The sequence below is a fragment of the Glycine soja genome, chromosome 5 (assembly GCF_004193775.1).
Source record: "Glycine soja cultivar W05 chromosome 5, ASM419377v2, whole genome shotgun sequence".
NCBI classification, from domain to species: domain Eukaryota; kingdom Viridiplantae; phylum Streptophyta; class Magnoliopsida; order Fabales; family Fabaceae; genus Glycine; species Glycine soja.
Genome location: NC_041006.1, coordinates 42,477,128 through 42,493,226, shown reverse-complemented (window position 1 = coordinate 42,493,226; position 16,099 = coordinate 42,477,128). Strand labels below are relative to the sequence as shown.

At 28.8% G+C, this 16,099-nt stretch overlaps 2 protein-coding genes across 3 annotated transcripts; both read left to right on the top strand.

Moving 5' to 3' along the window:
* Nucleotides 1-2,530: 2,530 nt before the first annotated feature.
* On the top strand, nucleotides 2,531-8,072 carry LOC114413553 (NADP-dependent malic enzyme-like). Of its 2 annotated transcripts, XM_028378014.1 has the most exons (20): nucleotides 2,531-2,651; nucleotides 2,855-3,127; nucleotides 3,524-3,644; nucleotides 3,725-3,799; nucleotides 4,193-4,344; nucleotides 4,430-4,535; nucleotides 4,643-4,708; nucleotides 5,062-5,157; nucleotides 5,273-5,344; nucleotides 5,439-5,522; nucleotides 5,602-5,700; nucleotides 5,952-5,999; nucleotides 6,103-6,156; nucleotides 6,247-6,345; nucleotides 6,427-6,516; nucleotides 6,615-6,692; nucleotides 6,815-6,889; nucleotides 6,983-7,073; nucleotides 7,417-7,545; nucleotides 7,648-8,072. In XM_028378014.1, exons 2-20 carry the CDS (start codon nucleotides 2,976-2,978, stop codon nucleotides 7,734-7,736), a joined length of 1,776 nt encoding a protein of 591 aa, XP_028233815.1. In that variant the 5' UTR covers nucleotides 2,531-2,651; nucleotides 2,855-2,975; the 3' UTR covers nucleotides 7,737-8,072. The 2 variants fall into 2 exon arrangements, with proteins under 2 accessions (XP_028233815.1, XP_028233817.1); XM_028378016.1 differs by lacking the exon at nucleotides 2,531-2,651 and having other exon boundaries at nucleotides 2,810-3,127.
* Nucleotides 8,073-9,349: 1,277 nt separating this feature from the next.
* LOC114411577 (agamous-like MADS-box protein AGL29) lies at nucleotides 9,350-10,005 on the top strand. The gene has a single exon (XM_028375217.1). The coding sequence runs from the start codon at nucleotides 9,410-9,412 to the stop codon at nucleotides 9,941-9,943; it is 534 nt and encodes a 177-aa protein (XP_028231018.1). The 5' UTR covers nucleotides 9,350-9,409; the 3' UTR covers nucleotides 9,944-10,005.
* The last annotated feature ends 6,094 nt before the right edge of the window (nucleotides 10,006-16,099 follow it).

Below are 16,099 nucleotides of genomic sequence, written 5' to 3'. Positions count from 1 at the left end.
ACTTGAGGGTGAAAAGATCAAAGAGAGGGTGCGAAATCATGGGTTGCAAACAATTGGATGCTTTTGGGCTTTACAGGCTTGGATCCATAAAGAAGGGCAAAGTGGACAAGTAAGAGCTATCAATGTAGCTTCATTGGGCCCAAAAACAAGAAATAGGATTGTTGTACAAGAATTTTAGACAAAAAAAAAAGAAAAAGGAATCATGATATGAGGGGAAAAAAGGCTTTGTATAGGGTCAAGACAAGCTACCTTACGTATAGGGTCAAGATGCTTAGTTCAAGGGCTACAATATTTGCCAGTTTACATCAAATAAAAGAAGAAGAAAAATGAAAAAAAAAAAACTAAACTAAAGAAACAATATAAGATAACACTACTAAATAACAAATGAAAATAAATACTCTTTTTAGTATAAACGGGTTTACAAAATGTCTCAATAAAGGAGAACAAGGGTAAGAAAGAAGAAAAGAAACACAAGACTAGATTAATTAATTAATTGATTAAAATTTAGTAGAATTTACTTAATTATTCAAAATTCCTTCAATTAATATTTTAATTCTAACCGAGTTATTTATTTAGTAATAATATTACAATAAATTCATATTGTGTCACTTTTTTTTATCTAACTTTACGAAATTTCTCTCCTAAATTAGATTAATCAAAACTTCTTTTTGAATCTTTCTCTTTTTTTTTCTTTACATCTTTCTCTTTTTTATTATTATAAATATAAGTTCCTTATCAATAATTGCAAACACAATTAATTAAAGCAATAACAAAAAAAACCAATAATTATTAAAATAATTATTTAATATTTTTTTACATAGAAAAACTAGAAAAAAAAGAGGTTGTCAAGATTTTATAAATAAAAGTTCGTGCCAATTTTTGTCTTATAAAGGTCGGTGTCAGTTTTTTTTTAAAGAGTGCTGATAGAATTCCTCTTAAATTCAATCAATTACATAAAGTGTGATGATGGATATGATCATTAAAAAAGACTTATTATTCAGACTCATAATTCAAATCCCTCCACATATATAACTTTTTTATACAAAAAAGAGACAAGAATATTCCAACTTTGCGTGTGATGATCATTATCCTAATTCCTAACGTAGTTCAAACAGCGGTTGATTCCTTCTAGTAATTTGCTCACCTTTCCTCACACACGTTAAAAGGAATATCAATAATAATTCTCTCATGAAAGAAATATGTCAATCTCCACAATTATTAAGGGGTTTGTTGATGATTTTGGATCCATTTTAATCAAATTTAAAACTTAACTCAATCAAATTTAATTGGTTTGGTTTGATTTGATTTTTATAATTATTTTTTTTAACCCAACTGAATACAACTCATTCATGAATAATTTAGTTTAGTTTGGACTAACGGTTATTTATTTAAATTTGATTTTTTTTCTTAGAACTACTATTTTATATCATGATTCATCCAAATATCCAATACAGTTAATACAATATTATCAAATATTTGATGATAATAAAATTGATTCATTTAATACCATCAACATAATATTCTAAAATAAATTAATATAAATTAAAAAAAAATATTTTTCAAGGAGATTAATATAATAGTCTAAATCACAATTATTTTTTACAAACTAATTTCTTGCAATAAATTTTGCTGTATAATTCATTGATATTATAAACATAACAGAAAAAATAAATATGAAAAAAGGTAAAATAAACAACAATGTAACTGAAAGTAATATTTTAAGAAGTCCAACACTTACGGTAGAGTTAACTGTATTCTAAACTAAACCAAACAACTCTACAAACTTTAATTGATTTTAATTGGTTTATTCGATTCATCATATTTATAAATCTAAACTCTTGACATAATCCATACATAAATATTTGTGCGGTTTGATTTTGACTCAGATACACCAATATTAAACTATTCAAATCATTTTGGATCAAATAAATTATGCCTATCAACACTATATCTGTGAACAGCCGTAACAATTGTCATGGAAGACATGCCTGAATTCTCACGTATAAATAATTAAGTATATATAATTAAGCTGATAACTTAAGTATACCTTTAAATGGTAATTAAAAAATATTAAAAAAATACGATGAGTTTGTTTAAACTTATTTCTTAAAAAATATTTATTTTAATAAAAAATAATTTTTATTTTTTAATGTGTTTTTCTGAATTACTTTGGTGTAAAAAAAATTATTTTTTGTTTATTTTGATAAAAAAAATCTTTATTAAAAACCACATTCTTTTAAAACACTTATTTAAAATTGTTTTTCTAAACCCATTACTTGGTATGTTTATTAAACTTTAAAAAAACAATTTTAAAATAAACACTTTTATATAAGTACTTTAAAAAAAACAGATATAATTTGTTTCTTAAAATAAATAAAAAAAATTATTTTTTAACAAATAAATTTAAAGAGTCCTCAATAATAAAATAAATTTAAACAATGTAAGTTTATCTAATATTCCCCCAGCATCGAACAAGAATACGTGACAGGAGACAAGAAGTCTTCCCCAAGTAATCGAGACCATAGTGCAACCTATTTCACATTGTCGTCTACTATCGCCGTACAGAGACAATTTTTGTGATAATGAATAACACAGTTCAGCACAATTCGACCATATTTGGTTTCTTGAATGTATAGCCAGTTTAATTAATGGTAATGAACTCTCACCCAGATGAATAGTTTTATTGTTGAAAATTCTCAACTCCATCGGTTGTCGTTATTTGACAATCTAGGAACATTAAATAATGTGGAAACACAGAAAACGAGCACTTGGCATGGTTTTTCAAATAGAAAATGACACACACACACTACTTGCGCAGTATTGCCTTGACTGACATGTTACTTTGGTGAAGTAGGGACACTGAAGGCACAAACTTGGGATTTTCTGGCTGCTGTGGCACTAATTCTTCAAAGAGAAAAATCTCAAAGGATCAGCATTATAACACTGGTGAAGATAAGAAAGTAATTGGCAGAGAAATGGAGAGCACACTGAAGGCCTTGAGAGATGGAGAGTCGGTGTTGGACCTCAGCCCAAGATCCACCGTCAGTGGCGGCGTTGAGGACATCTACGGCGAGGATCGCGCCACCGAGGATCAACTTGTTACCCCATGGATTTTCTCGGTTGCCAGGTCCTACTCACGTCGATCACATGCACTTCATTTCTCACTTTTTATACCCTTCATGGACTCACTGCATGCTCATGCTTATATTAATTAGATTTGATCAATAGCATTTGATCAGATGACTTGAGTGTAGTTTCTTTTTTATTTTTTCATGGAATGAAATTATGCGTGTTACTTAGCTGATAGCTCTGTACTACTAGGTTGATTTTAGTATGAGTTTAATTTCCATGCATTTTTATTCAACAAGAACTCTTCATGGGCTGTGATTTTAAGGTAATTATCCTCAAAGTCAACAAACTTACTATAAATACTGATTTCTTGTTAGATGGTGTAAAAATCCTTTACTTTGTTAGTAGATAGAATGAAAATACCTCTCTGACTATGAATTTGTTGTGCATGCAGTGGGTACTCTTTGCTACGAGATCCACAGTACAACAAAGGGCTATCTTTCACTGAGAAAGAGAGGGATGCACACTATTTGCGTGGGCTCCTGCCTCCCACAGTCAGCACTCAGCAACTTCAGGTTTATCTATTATCTATGAGGATAGTGTTATGCCCCACCTTCCCTTATCTGTTCTTATTATTTCTTTCTACTGTCTTTAGGAGAAGAAACTGATGAACAGCATCAGGCAATATCAGGTTCCCTTGCAAAAGTACGTGGCCATGATGGACCTTCAGGTAGGAATTTCAACTCATCTTAGTTACATTGCAAATGCCAGCATGAGATTTGTTCTTGTTTGTTTTCTCTTGTTCTCAATGTTTTTATTCATGTTAAGTGTCTGCAAAGCATAGTAGTGTATCATTGCAAATACAAGATAGTAGTTTCTTTCTTTCTTTCATGATCATTTGCAAATACAAGATAGTAGTCTCTTTTCTTCTCTTGGTAGTGCTTTGAACTATTTCCTTATTGAACTATATCATTGCAAGTAAATGATGCCCTTGAATTTTGTAAGAAAATAAAAAATATATGAATCTACTTTGTAAGAATTGACATATGCCTCTTATATGAAATGAGGATATGAAAGTTGAAAAGTAGCTAACACAGGATGTTGTTCTGGTTCTGGTATACAGGAGAGGAATGAAAGGCTATTTTACAAACTTCTCATTGATAATGTTGAGGAATTGCTCCCTGTTGTATATACTCCTACCGTTGGTGAGGCTTGCCAGAAATATGGGAGCATATTCAGGCGTCCTCAGGGTCTTTACATTAGTTTGAAAGAGAAGTATAATTCTTTATTTTCCTGTATATCAGTATGCAACTTTCAGCCACATCTGGTACAGAGTTATAAAGATGTTGGCCATTTGCAGGGGTAAAATCCTTGAGGTTTTAAAAAATTGGCCTGAGAGGAGTATTCAAGTTATTGTTGTAACCGACGGTGAGCGGATTTTGGGACTTGGGGATCTTGGATGTCAGGTATTTCTCCAAGGGAATTGAATTCGTTAATTTTCAATGAAAATACAGACATGGTGAAAGTAGATGAACTAGCTTTCACATAATTAATTATGTTGGTTGCACTTCAGGGGATGGGAATTCCTGTTGGTAAATTGGCTTTGTACACAGCACTAGGAGGAGTTCGTCCTTCAGCAGTAAGCATTTTCCATCTATTGTTTCTCCCCATTTTATTGTTGCCTATGATGCATAGATATGACGCATAACTATTGTTTACAAATAGGAATAATATCAATCTCATTTCTTTCTTAAAATACACAAGAAAATTTTTCCTTTTTGGTTCTTCAAGGAACAATGCTTCTATGTTTCTATATTATACATGCTTCTATATCTCACATGTAGATGTATTAGATTTCATAACTTTTTTAAAGGCTTAGATACTTCATAGATACGTATCAATAAAGTATCAGTGCTTCGTATGCATGTCTTATGATGTTTTAAATTTCATTGATTTGTTTTTCTTACATCATTTTTCATTTTTTGTGGTTAGTGTTTGCCTATTACTATCGATGTGGGGACAAACAATGAGAAATTATTGAATGATGAATTCTACATTGGGCTTAGACAAAGGAGGGCAACTGGGCAGGTTTGTAATTGCATAACATATAGGTCTTGCTCAAAATTATTTTATTATCTTATCATATTATTGTACCATTAATAACTTGTATTGATCTGTGGCAACTTGAATGTTTTCTTCTTAGGAATATTATGACCTTATGCATGAGTTTATGACTGCTGTGAAGCAAAACTACGGGGAAAAAGTCCTTGTACAGGTTGTTACACATTCCATGCATGGTTGATGTGGCTTCTGAACCTATGTTCTTCAATTATTATGTCTGATTTTTCAATTTCAAATGATTTTTGCAGTTTGAAGACTTTGCAAATCACAATGCTTTTGAGTTACTTGCTAAATATGGGACAACTCATCTCGTTTTCAATGACGATATACAGGTACTTTGTCTTACAAAAGCTCTCCTCTATTTCTTGAATATTGTTAGTATGTGTTCTAATTGTTAATGTGTTATTTTAGGGGACTGCATCTGTTGTTCTAGCTGGAGTTGTAGCAGCCCTAAAACTCATTGGTGGTACATTGCCTGAGCACACATTCCTCTTCCTTGGTGCTGGAGAAGTAAGACCATTATTTATTTTGCCCCTTTTTTCTGACTTGTTATCTATGCTGCTTTCCATGCTGCTGAAGGGAAGGGAAGCAACCAAAAGTAATAAATGAGTATATTGCATTTGATATTTTATACTTGAGTATATTGCATTGGATTTTTTATACCTGATTATATTGCATTGGATTTTTTATGTATGCCAACACACTGCCTATTGTTCTGTTAACGAATTAGTTAGTCTAACTCATTTTTGTCATGCTTACAGGCAGGAACTGGTATAGCCGAGCTAATAGCTCTTGAGATGTCAAAGCAGGTGAATCAGCTATTGTTTATATATCGGTAACATTGGTTTCTTGAGTTCATTTCAAATTACAGTTGGTGAAGTTCTATTTGTATTTCTATTGTTTCTGAGGCAGACTAAGGCACCCATAGAAGAGAGTCGCAAGAAGATATGGCTTGTAGACTCAAAGGTAGTAGAAACATGATATGTTCCAAAGGGAATCTCTTCTCTTCACATTCATTATTTGTTTGCATCAAATTGATTCAGTTTTATAATGCAGGGTTTAATTGTTAGTTCACGAAAGAATTCACTTCAACACTTCAAGAAGCCTTGGGCTCATGAACATGAGCCTGTTAACAGTCTCCTAGAGGCAGTCAAGGTGTTTAATATGTCTGTTTATGGCCTGCAATAGGTTGCCTTAGATATGGCCTTATTATCCTTAATTACTGCACACTTTCAGGTGATCAAGCCAACAGTTTTGATTGGATCATCAGGAGTGGGAAGAACATTTACAAAGGAAGTAGTTGAGGCTATGACTTCAAACAATGATGTAAAACCTTGTGTCACTCTTCTTGTGGATGAGTATTTGTGTGAGTATTTAGATGTATGATTTTAAATATGAACTACACTGTCATGCCTGACTTGCAGAAACCTCTCATTCTGGCTCTCTCCAATCCTACCTCACAGTCTGAGTGTACAGCCGAAGAGGCTTACCAGTGGAGTGAGGTAAAAAAACTGATGATCTCATCTTTCTCTAGACCTGGTTAAGCATTCTCTGATGCAATTATTCTTAACACTCCTACATTTTTGCAATAATATTAATTTGTTTGCTTGTTTCCCGAGAAAAGGGTCGTGCAATTTTTGCTAGTGGGAGTCCATTTGATCCTGTTGAATACAAGGGCAAAGTTTATGCTTCTGGCCAGGTTTTAAAATTTTCTTCAAATTCATTATTGTTTCTCTCTTTTCATTTGTTAAACAGCATAACATCATATCCGATTCTTTCCTTGTTAATTCAGGCCAACAATGCTTACATTTTCCCTGGCTTTGGTTTGGGTTTAGTAATCTCAGGAGCAATTCGAGTACATGACGATATGCTTCTAGCAGCTTGTAAGTGAATATGACAAATTTAGCATGATACATCCAATGAACATGATGCTGAGTACTTGATTTCTTTTGAATGGTACAGAAGGGAATACTTAAACAGAAACTCACTTTATTTCAATATTCTTGATTCCTTTGAATTCTCTTGGCTTACATTTGCCTCTTTGTAGATGATAAGACTATTTATAAATACACATAGCCCCAAAATATTAAATATACTCTTTGACTAAATACTTTGAACCTATTAATATGTGATAGGCAATGCTTAATCACAAACAATGCTTTTAGATAATGTAAAATTGAGAAAGAAATGATAGACTCATTGACTTTCTTCTTGTGAATTGTACAGCGGAATCCTTGGCTAAACAAGTGAGTGAGGAGAACTACAAAAATGGCTTGATTTACCCACCATTCTCTAATATCAGAAGAATTTCGGCTAATATAGCTGCAAATGTTGCTGCCAAGGCATACGAACTGGGTGTGTGCTCATTCTCTTTAACTCTTTATAGTTCAAAATCACAATCTCAGGCATTCGTTTACATTTAAAACTAACCAAATGTTTCAAATAATGTCTTTGTAGGCTTGGCTACCCGTCTTCCTCGTCCTCAGAATCTTGTGAAGTGTGCTGAGAGTTGCATGTATACTCCCGTATACCGCAACTATAGGTGAATGAGGCGGCTTCTGGCTCTAACAAGGATGTGTTTCGTGTATGGTGTCTTATTGTGCTTTTATGCACATTCACGAATAAACAATTTTATGCTTCAACCAGTGTTTTTCTATTATGAAATCCTTATTTCATCTAATGTTACTTATGTCGATGACAATGGTTATTAAAATCCATAATAGCTCAAGTCGTTTCATTTGCCCTGGCTGACTTTGGTTTGTTTTAACCAATTGCACCATGTACTTGTAATAAGTTAGTAATATATATCTCAAATCTATCTATCCGAATAGTTCATAATTGTTGTTGTATAATTAAATTTGATAACTGTATCTGTTTGGAGATGTGTTGTCCGTGAGGATGGTTTGCATAATTGGAGAGTTAAAAAAATTTGATTTGTATAGAAAGTGTTGCTGTAGGTTGGAAAGAGTTGTTATATAACTAGTTTTCCATTCATGTTATGCACCCTATAATTTTAATTCTATCGCTAATTATAAAAAGATTATTATTTTAAACGAAACAGAAAATGTATAAATTATATTATATTATATTCTCATGGATCATTTCCAGAGCCGCTAAACCCACATCTAGAAATTATATTTTTGTTTTCGAACAAATCATAGATGCCTACTCATTTAGGGTCGTCCGTTTCACGAGTAATTTTTTAGTCCCGAGAATATAAGAAGAAAATAATTTATCCTATATTTGTTTCAAAGTAATCAAATAATTAATTTTGCAGATATTTTGTACTTAAGTAAGCAATAATTTTACTTTCCACCAATATTTAATCATGACGAAGTGTATGAAATATTTATTCTCATGGAATATAAATTTTCTTGCTGAATAAAAATACATATATATCCTTGTTACTAGTTACTATCTCCCTACCTTCTTAATGCTCCCTTCTTGTATGTGTGTTAATTTTTTTCATTCCCACACATTTTGTTCATCAATTTCATTTACCGTCAATTTCATGTATATTATTTACAATAATTTTGTACTTTCCCTCGGATGCTTCTTTCTAATAGACAATTTTTGCTCTTCTCTTAACAGGAATTTCTCTTTTATTCACAATAATTTTTTAACACTATTTTTTGGGATTTTCCATTGAGTTGTTATAGTTGTAGCTATTTTGAACATATCTATATATTTTTTAACAAACTTTAATTATAAGGATATTTCATTAATTATAATATATATTTCTAGGAAAACAATATCAAACAAATACATGTTTTAATTATTTCTATGCATATAAAAAATATTTCCAACTATTTTTAGAAGTTAACCAAATACATTTTTTATAATATATTCAAAAATAATATTTTTATAGTTTATATCCAAGAATAATAACCCTGAGACTAAAAAAATTATCCATGAAACAAATTCTATCAGTATCATTAAATTAAAGATAGAAAGAAACAAAATTCTAACAAAAATTGTTCATAGCACCAATTTTATAAAATTGGAGATATATTAAAACACTTCCCATATACATAATAAAAAAGAATCAGAATTTGTAAAATTCTATATTAGAAACATTGAACCTTGGGAGAGAACGTGTGTATAAATAAAGAAGTGTGGGGGAAATCATATCATATACTCCCTACCTTTTCTAAGCTATTGTTATTTTGTATTATTTCTCTTAATTAGTAATCATTTGTGTGAAGCAGTTGCAGGAATTATGGGTCGTCGTAAGATTGAGATTACGGAGGTGAAGGACTCCAACACCAAGCAAGTTACATTTTCCAAGCGTCGGACAGGTTTGTTCAAAAAAGCGAATGAATTATCCATTTTGTGTGGAGCAGAAGTTGCTATTGTTGTATTCTCTCCTGGGAACAACCCTTACTCTTTTGGGCACCCAAGTGTTGATGTCGTTGTAGACAAGTTCCTTAAACAAGAGCCGAAATCAAATGTTGTCCAAGGAACATCTAATGAAGCTGGTGACATTGATAGGCTGAATCAACAACTATCTAATGTTGAAGATCAAATACGCGAGGAACAAAAGAAGGCTGCAGAACTCAACGAGAGAATGAAACAAAAAGGAGTGACACAACCTTTTCAAAACAAAGAATGGCAAGGTTCATATTTAGAGATCCAAAAGATGAAGGACTATTTTGATGCAATCGAGGTGTCAAATTATATGTTGCTCCTTGCAAAAGAACCAGTAGTTGGAATAACCAAACAAGTTGCTACTAAGAAAAGAAGAAGGAATTGATGCTCAGTAGCAACACATATGTGAAAGTTATATATCTTCAAATTTAAGTTTCCTATTGCTTCCAACTCTCTTAGAGGTTGAGAAAATAAAATTTCTTCTTCTTGTTGTTTGAATTTCATATTTATTTAAATCCTATGAAAGATTCAGTATTTGGAGAATTCTATCCTTTTGAATAAATTCACATGATTTAGATTTATTGGGATCTATATGTTTTTTTTCCTAATAGATCTTATTATCAATTGGTAATATATATTGAATGAGTAATGAAAGAATTAGTATTGGTTTGGATCAGGAGAAATCTTAAGAATCTTAAAAAAAAATCATCAAAACTTGTTAAAGAATTATTGAGCAGTGTAACAACAATGTAAAAAAAAAAAGTATTTTTGTCTTAAAAAAAAACAACGTCAAATTTTGGTGTAGTTTTTTTTTTTTAATTTTCTTTCTTCTCATAAGGGGACGCGACGATGAACTTTCTGCTTGAAGCCTAAATGTTCTCACTAGCCCCAGTTCTATAATTCATAATGTAAAAACACACACGCATGATTTTAATTAAATAGTACTATTAAAAAATGTCATAAAATTACTTTTTAAATTTAATTTAATATTTTTCAAAAGAAAAATAAAATTTTAATAACATTGCTATTGAATTTTGTATTTATTATATTTTTTAATAATACATGCAAGATTTGCAAATTAAAATTATCAATTCCATTATTTTATTCATTCTATATTCTATATAAAATAATGTGACTTAAAATATATCAAACTGATGCTTTATAACTAATTTTTCAAACAATAACTAAAACTGAATTATATATAAATAAATATTAAATTCTTTAAAAATTAATTTTTAGTTAATATATATATATATATATATATATATATATATATATATATATATATATATATAATATTCTTACAAAAAATCGTATATATATATATATATAACTTATTAAATGTAATAAATATTATATTTAATAACATTATTAAAGCTAGTTATATATTAAATATTAAGGGAAAATATCTTTAACTAATTTCTTAATGTATATATAAGCATTAAATTTTGTAATAGATATTTTTATTTAATAATACGTATTTAATATATATATATATATATATATATATATATAGAGAGAGAGAGAGAGAGAGAGAGAGAAAGAGAGAGAGGTAGAGATACATTCATCTTATTAAATCTCATAAATTTAATAAACCTATATTGCATTTATTAATTTTAATATATATATATATATATTATGTATTACATTTAATAAATATTTTTTTCTATATATATATATATATATATATATATATATATATGCATATATCTATATGAATACCATATTAATTTTATAAAATTACTTAAGTTTGTATTTAGTCCTTTAAAAATGGATTATTTTAGGTTAAATTACTTATTTGATCTCTATAGTTTCATGATTTTTACTTTTTTAGTCTCTATAGTTTGAAAGTTCTTTTTTTAGTCTCTATAGTTTATATTTTAATTCTCTTTTAATCCCTGTAGTTTTGAAAGTTATCTTTTTAGTTCATATAGTTTCATGATTCTTACTTTTTTAGTCCTTGTAGTTTTCAAAAATTACAGTGATTAAAAGAGAATTAAAAAGTAAACTATAGAGACTAAAAATAACACTTTTAAACTACAATGACTAAAAGATAATTAAAATATAAATTATAGGAACTAAAAAAATCACTTTCAAATTATATGGACTAAAAAGGTAAGAATGAAACTATATGAACTAAAAAGAGAACTTTCAAACTATAGAGACTAAAAAAGTAAAAATCATGAAACTATATGAACCTTATAGATAAAAACATCATTACAGAGAAGAGAGATTTCATGAGTAAATACTCGCATTAATATTATATTGACAAAAAATTATTTTGGTTCTCATAAAATATTTTTCTTTGATTTTTATCCCTTTAAAATTTGAAATTACTATTAATTTTTGGTTCCTAATATTGATTTTAAGGTAGATAAATAACATGTATTTTTTGGATTTGAAATTTTTTTAAAGGTATCACATATTGACATGGTACCACAAAAATTAATTATTTTTACACTTAACGAGTTATCTTACTAGCTACATTTGAGGAGTCATTTTAGGTAGCATTTAACTTATTTTTTATTAACTAAAAGTTTACTTAAGTATTCAATAAATAATTTTTTATAGTAATTTTTAATATTTTTTGAAACGATACTTATTTTTTAAAATATTAACTTTTAACTTTTTATATTTTATTTTCTTTTTATCCTTAAAATATATATTTATCATCCTTTTCAAATAAATAGTTTTGAATAATTTTATATTAGACAATTTATTTTAAGTTATGCTAATTAACATAATAAAACTGTAACGTACTTAAGGATGTTTTTCTACTCTATTTTAAATTTGATTAAAAGTATTTTAAGAAATAGTATAAGCTTAATATAAAAAACTATAAGAATTAAAACTAAAATACAATAAAAGTAATATATGCAGAAATATAAGTTACAAGAGTTTAAAGTTAATTAAAAAACTTAAATTATAACACATCAACATATTTTTATTCCTAAAATAAAATTAAAATTTATAAAAAAATATCATATAAATATGCTTATGTCCATCATTTTAGATTCTTTAATCACTTCAACGGTTGAGCTAATTCTATTTAATATTTATTATTTTATAAGTTAATTTAACAGCTTTCAATTACAAACTATTTTTTTTTATCTGTAACTAACTTTTCCGTTAGTTTGGCTAAACATAATCTTAACCTTTGTTAAGCACATCACCTGTTAACAAATGTCGCATAATAATAACTTCAAACCATGATATCAGCCTTTTGAGGGATTAAATTCAATTTTTTTATAACAACTAAAAATTAAAATTTAGTCGTTTTTTATAACCATTTACTTTAATATTTTTGCACAAGTCAATATTACTTCTATGCTCGATATCAGTTGTCATTGCATGGAATTATTTGAATATGAAAAACATAATTTAAATATATATAAAAATATATTGACAACTAAAACTTATATTAGCTTATAGTTTATCATTCATTGTAAAGAATGTTTTTAAAATATGCAGATTTTTTTGTTAAAATTAACAACATTAATTACCAACATTTTTTAAATACGATTGAAAAAATGTATATATGAAATATTGTATTTCATTGGATTAATTTGCTAAACTCTTTTTCATAGGGAAAGGATATGAACATTAGCTATATTATTGATTACTAGATTTTACAATAAAAATTAATAACCATATATGTGTCTAACTATTTTGAAAGCTATAAATCAAGCATTAAGTACCTGCTAACATTCTATCAAAATTAACAACATTTGTCGATAAGGAAAAAAAAAAAAAAACTACTCTCTAAGTCTTATTTTCTCATCATTCTTGAAAAGCTTCTTATCTTTTTTTGCATAAGGAAATAAATATAGAACTTCTAAGTAGAGAAGTAATGCAGTTTCATGTGTGATCAAACCCAGAAGGCCAGAACAATACATACCAGACTGATTTAAATAGGCAGATTTCTCACTTTTTAACATGTAAGGCAAGTTTATCATTCAAATAAGAAGAACACAACATATATCAGTGATAAGAAAATTGAAAGAAAAGTCGACAAGGAAATAAAAAAAAAGTTTAAATAATAAAAGATCCCAAATCATTTCCCTTAAATTCTAAAGTTCTTAAGATCGATAAAAGAACCTCAGCAGATAAATCACGATATGAGGATGAGATGCTGAAGTTTCATGTTGGACAATGCTGGAAGTTTTTAACTTGCAAAAGCCTTGCTATTAAAGCGAGTTAGATAGTCCAAAAAAAGTTTTGATATGCTTTTGTTGAACTTAAGATGATGATATGCTGACTTAGACTAAGCTTTACTTGTATAAAATCTCAATGCAATCTTATAACAAAATTATATATCCTGATCGATCGAGTGACAGTTGTATTATATCTTAAGGAAGAGAATGAAAACACAGAATGATTCTTTTTTTACAGCATCAACTCCAAGAAAGATAGTAATATTTTGATGTTCTTGAGGATGACCTCTTCCATCATAGAGATGAGTGAACTATATATCAAAGAATATTAACACCAGAAAATATAAACCTTAGATCAAATAGGTAATAACGAAGATAAAGATAAAACCTATTATGGCATAACATGAATGTGACAACGTGTTCCTTCAAAAAAATGAATGACAATGAGTAAAATAAATATAAGGGTGTGTATCATATTAATGTTAAGGTTGTATATAATTCCTAAGAAATCCAAGGAGGATTCTATGGTAGAATATTATTAATTATATATGGTCAACGAACCACCGGCCGTGCCGTGAACTACCAATGATCATCGTTAGATATATTATTATAAAAAAATTAGCGTAGCAGATTTAACATGTTATAAAATTTGTAATTAATTTTTATTGGTTAATTAAATATAATTAATCCCTCCAATAATCTGTCATCAAATCTCTTCTGCCCTTCACTCCTCCGTCATCATCAGCATTCAACACGCACCACCAGCCAGAGCTTTTGTGAATTGTGTTCCGTCCACTTCATCATCCCCACCATGCACCGTCGGCCGGCCAGAGCTCTTGTGGTTTATTAGTGTGCACCTCGATCAACACCACTTTCATGATTTCCATTGCTGCAACCTCTGGTTTTATTTATTTGCTGGAGCTTCCCAACGACAACATCGTCCTCCTCCACGGTGATGAGCCTAGCCTTGTTCCTCGGCCACCAACATGCCCTTTGCAGATCCTGCATGGGTTCTATTTTGTTTCTTGGTGGGTTGCGAAAATGGTGTTGACGCAACATGCAGTGGGGGCAGTGACGGGAAAGTGAGAGATGTCTGGAGACAAGAGTGTGATTATACTTGCATAGTTGCATGTGTATATAACTAATAACAGTATAATATGTACTCTTTTTCTCATTTTTTTGGTACATTCTCATATTTTATACATATAAAATTAAGCTGCATATGTATATAATTTTAGTAAATATGTCGTCTTTTAACTATTATTTTGTGGCTGTACCAAAAAAAAACTATTATTTTATTGTACGCTTGAAAACCAATTAAGACTATAGTATCTTAATTATCTAAAAATACATCATATATATATTCAAAACATATAAAAGCATTCATCAAATTAACTCACACATATGGGAAAAATATTAGAGATACAAACTATTAGCATTTGTTAGTTACAAATTAATTATTTTTGTAACCAATTCTGTTATATAAGATACAATATATTTATGAGTGAGTTTTGTTCATTTGAACATTATTCCAATATTAATCAGTTTTATTTTTTTTTTAATTTTCTCTCTTCCACTTTTTTCTTTTCTCCAACTTTCTTTATTCCATTTGCATTCATTCATGTCAAACATAACAGAAAAGTACACTTAAAAACTAATTAAGACTATAGTATATGTTATCTAAAAATACATCAATCTTATAAATAAAAATTAGAATAAATTACAATAACTACTTCTTAGATTTTGCAAAACTAAATAAACACCCCTTATCTTTTCTACTCCTACACTAACCCTTCTTAATTTTTTTAAAATATATACTAACACCCTTTTATACATTTCACTTATCCCTTTAATTATTTATACAGAATTTGATCCCTTAAGGAGAGATTATTGTAAATGTTAAAAAGTACAGAGTATTTGTTTAATTTCCTAAAATCTCAACCGTAATTAATATGATTTACTCTAAAAACTATCACAAAGGGGAAAATAGCTTAAATGAGAAATCACATAATAAGATGAAACATGCTCTCATTGATTTTTATTTTTTTATTATCAACAAAGAGAAAGAGGTATATATTATTTATGGTGGGTACAAGCGATACCTAAACCCATATACAAAAAAGAGTTAAGCACGGCCTAAAGAATAATGTGTTAGAAACATGCTCTTATTGATAGAATGAGCATATTAAATCTTGGGTTATAATGAGTTATTTGATTGGGTAAAAAAATATTTTATTACAAAAATTTATTCAATAATATATTTTATTATAGAGTTTAATTTTCATATGATGTCATTCTAAAGAATCTACACTATTAATGATTCTATACTTTTAAAATAACTATAAAAATTGTCAATAATTTTACTATACACTATAATTTATAATTAT

Coding starts and splice junctions, on each gene's coding strand:
- LOC114413553 (XM_028378014.1), top strand. CDS start 2,976: ATGGAGAGCACACTGAAGGCCTTGAGAGATGGAGAGTCGGTGTTGGAC. Junction 6,346..6,426: donor GTCTCCTAGAGGCAGTCAAG/GTGTTTAATATG, acceptor GCACACTTTCAG/GTGATCAAGCCAACAGTTTT. Junction 6,517..6,614: donor CTATGACTTCAAACAATGAT/GTAAAACCTTGT, acceptor CCTGACTTGCAG/AAACCTCTCATTCTGGCTCT.
- LOC114411577 (XM_028375217.1), top strand. CDS start 9,410: ATGGGTCGTCGTAAGATTGAGATTACGGAGGTGAAGGACTCCAACACC.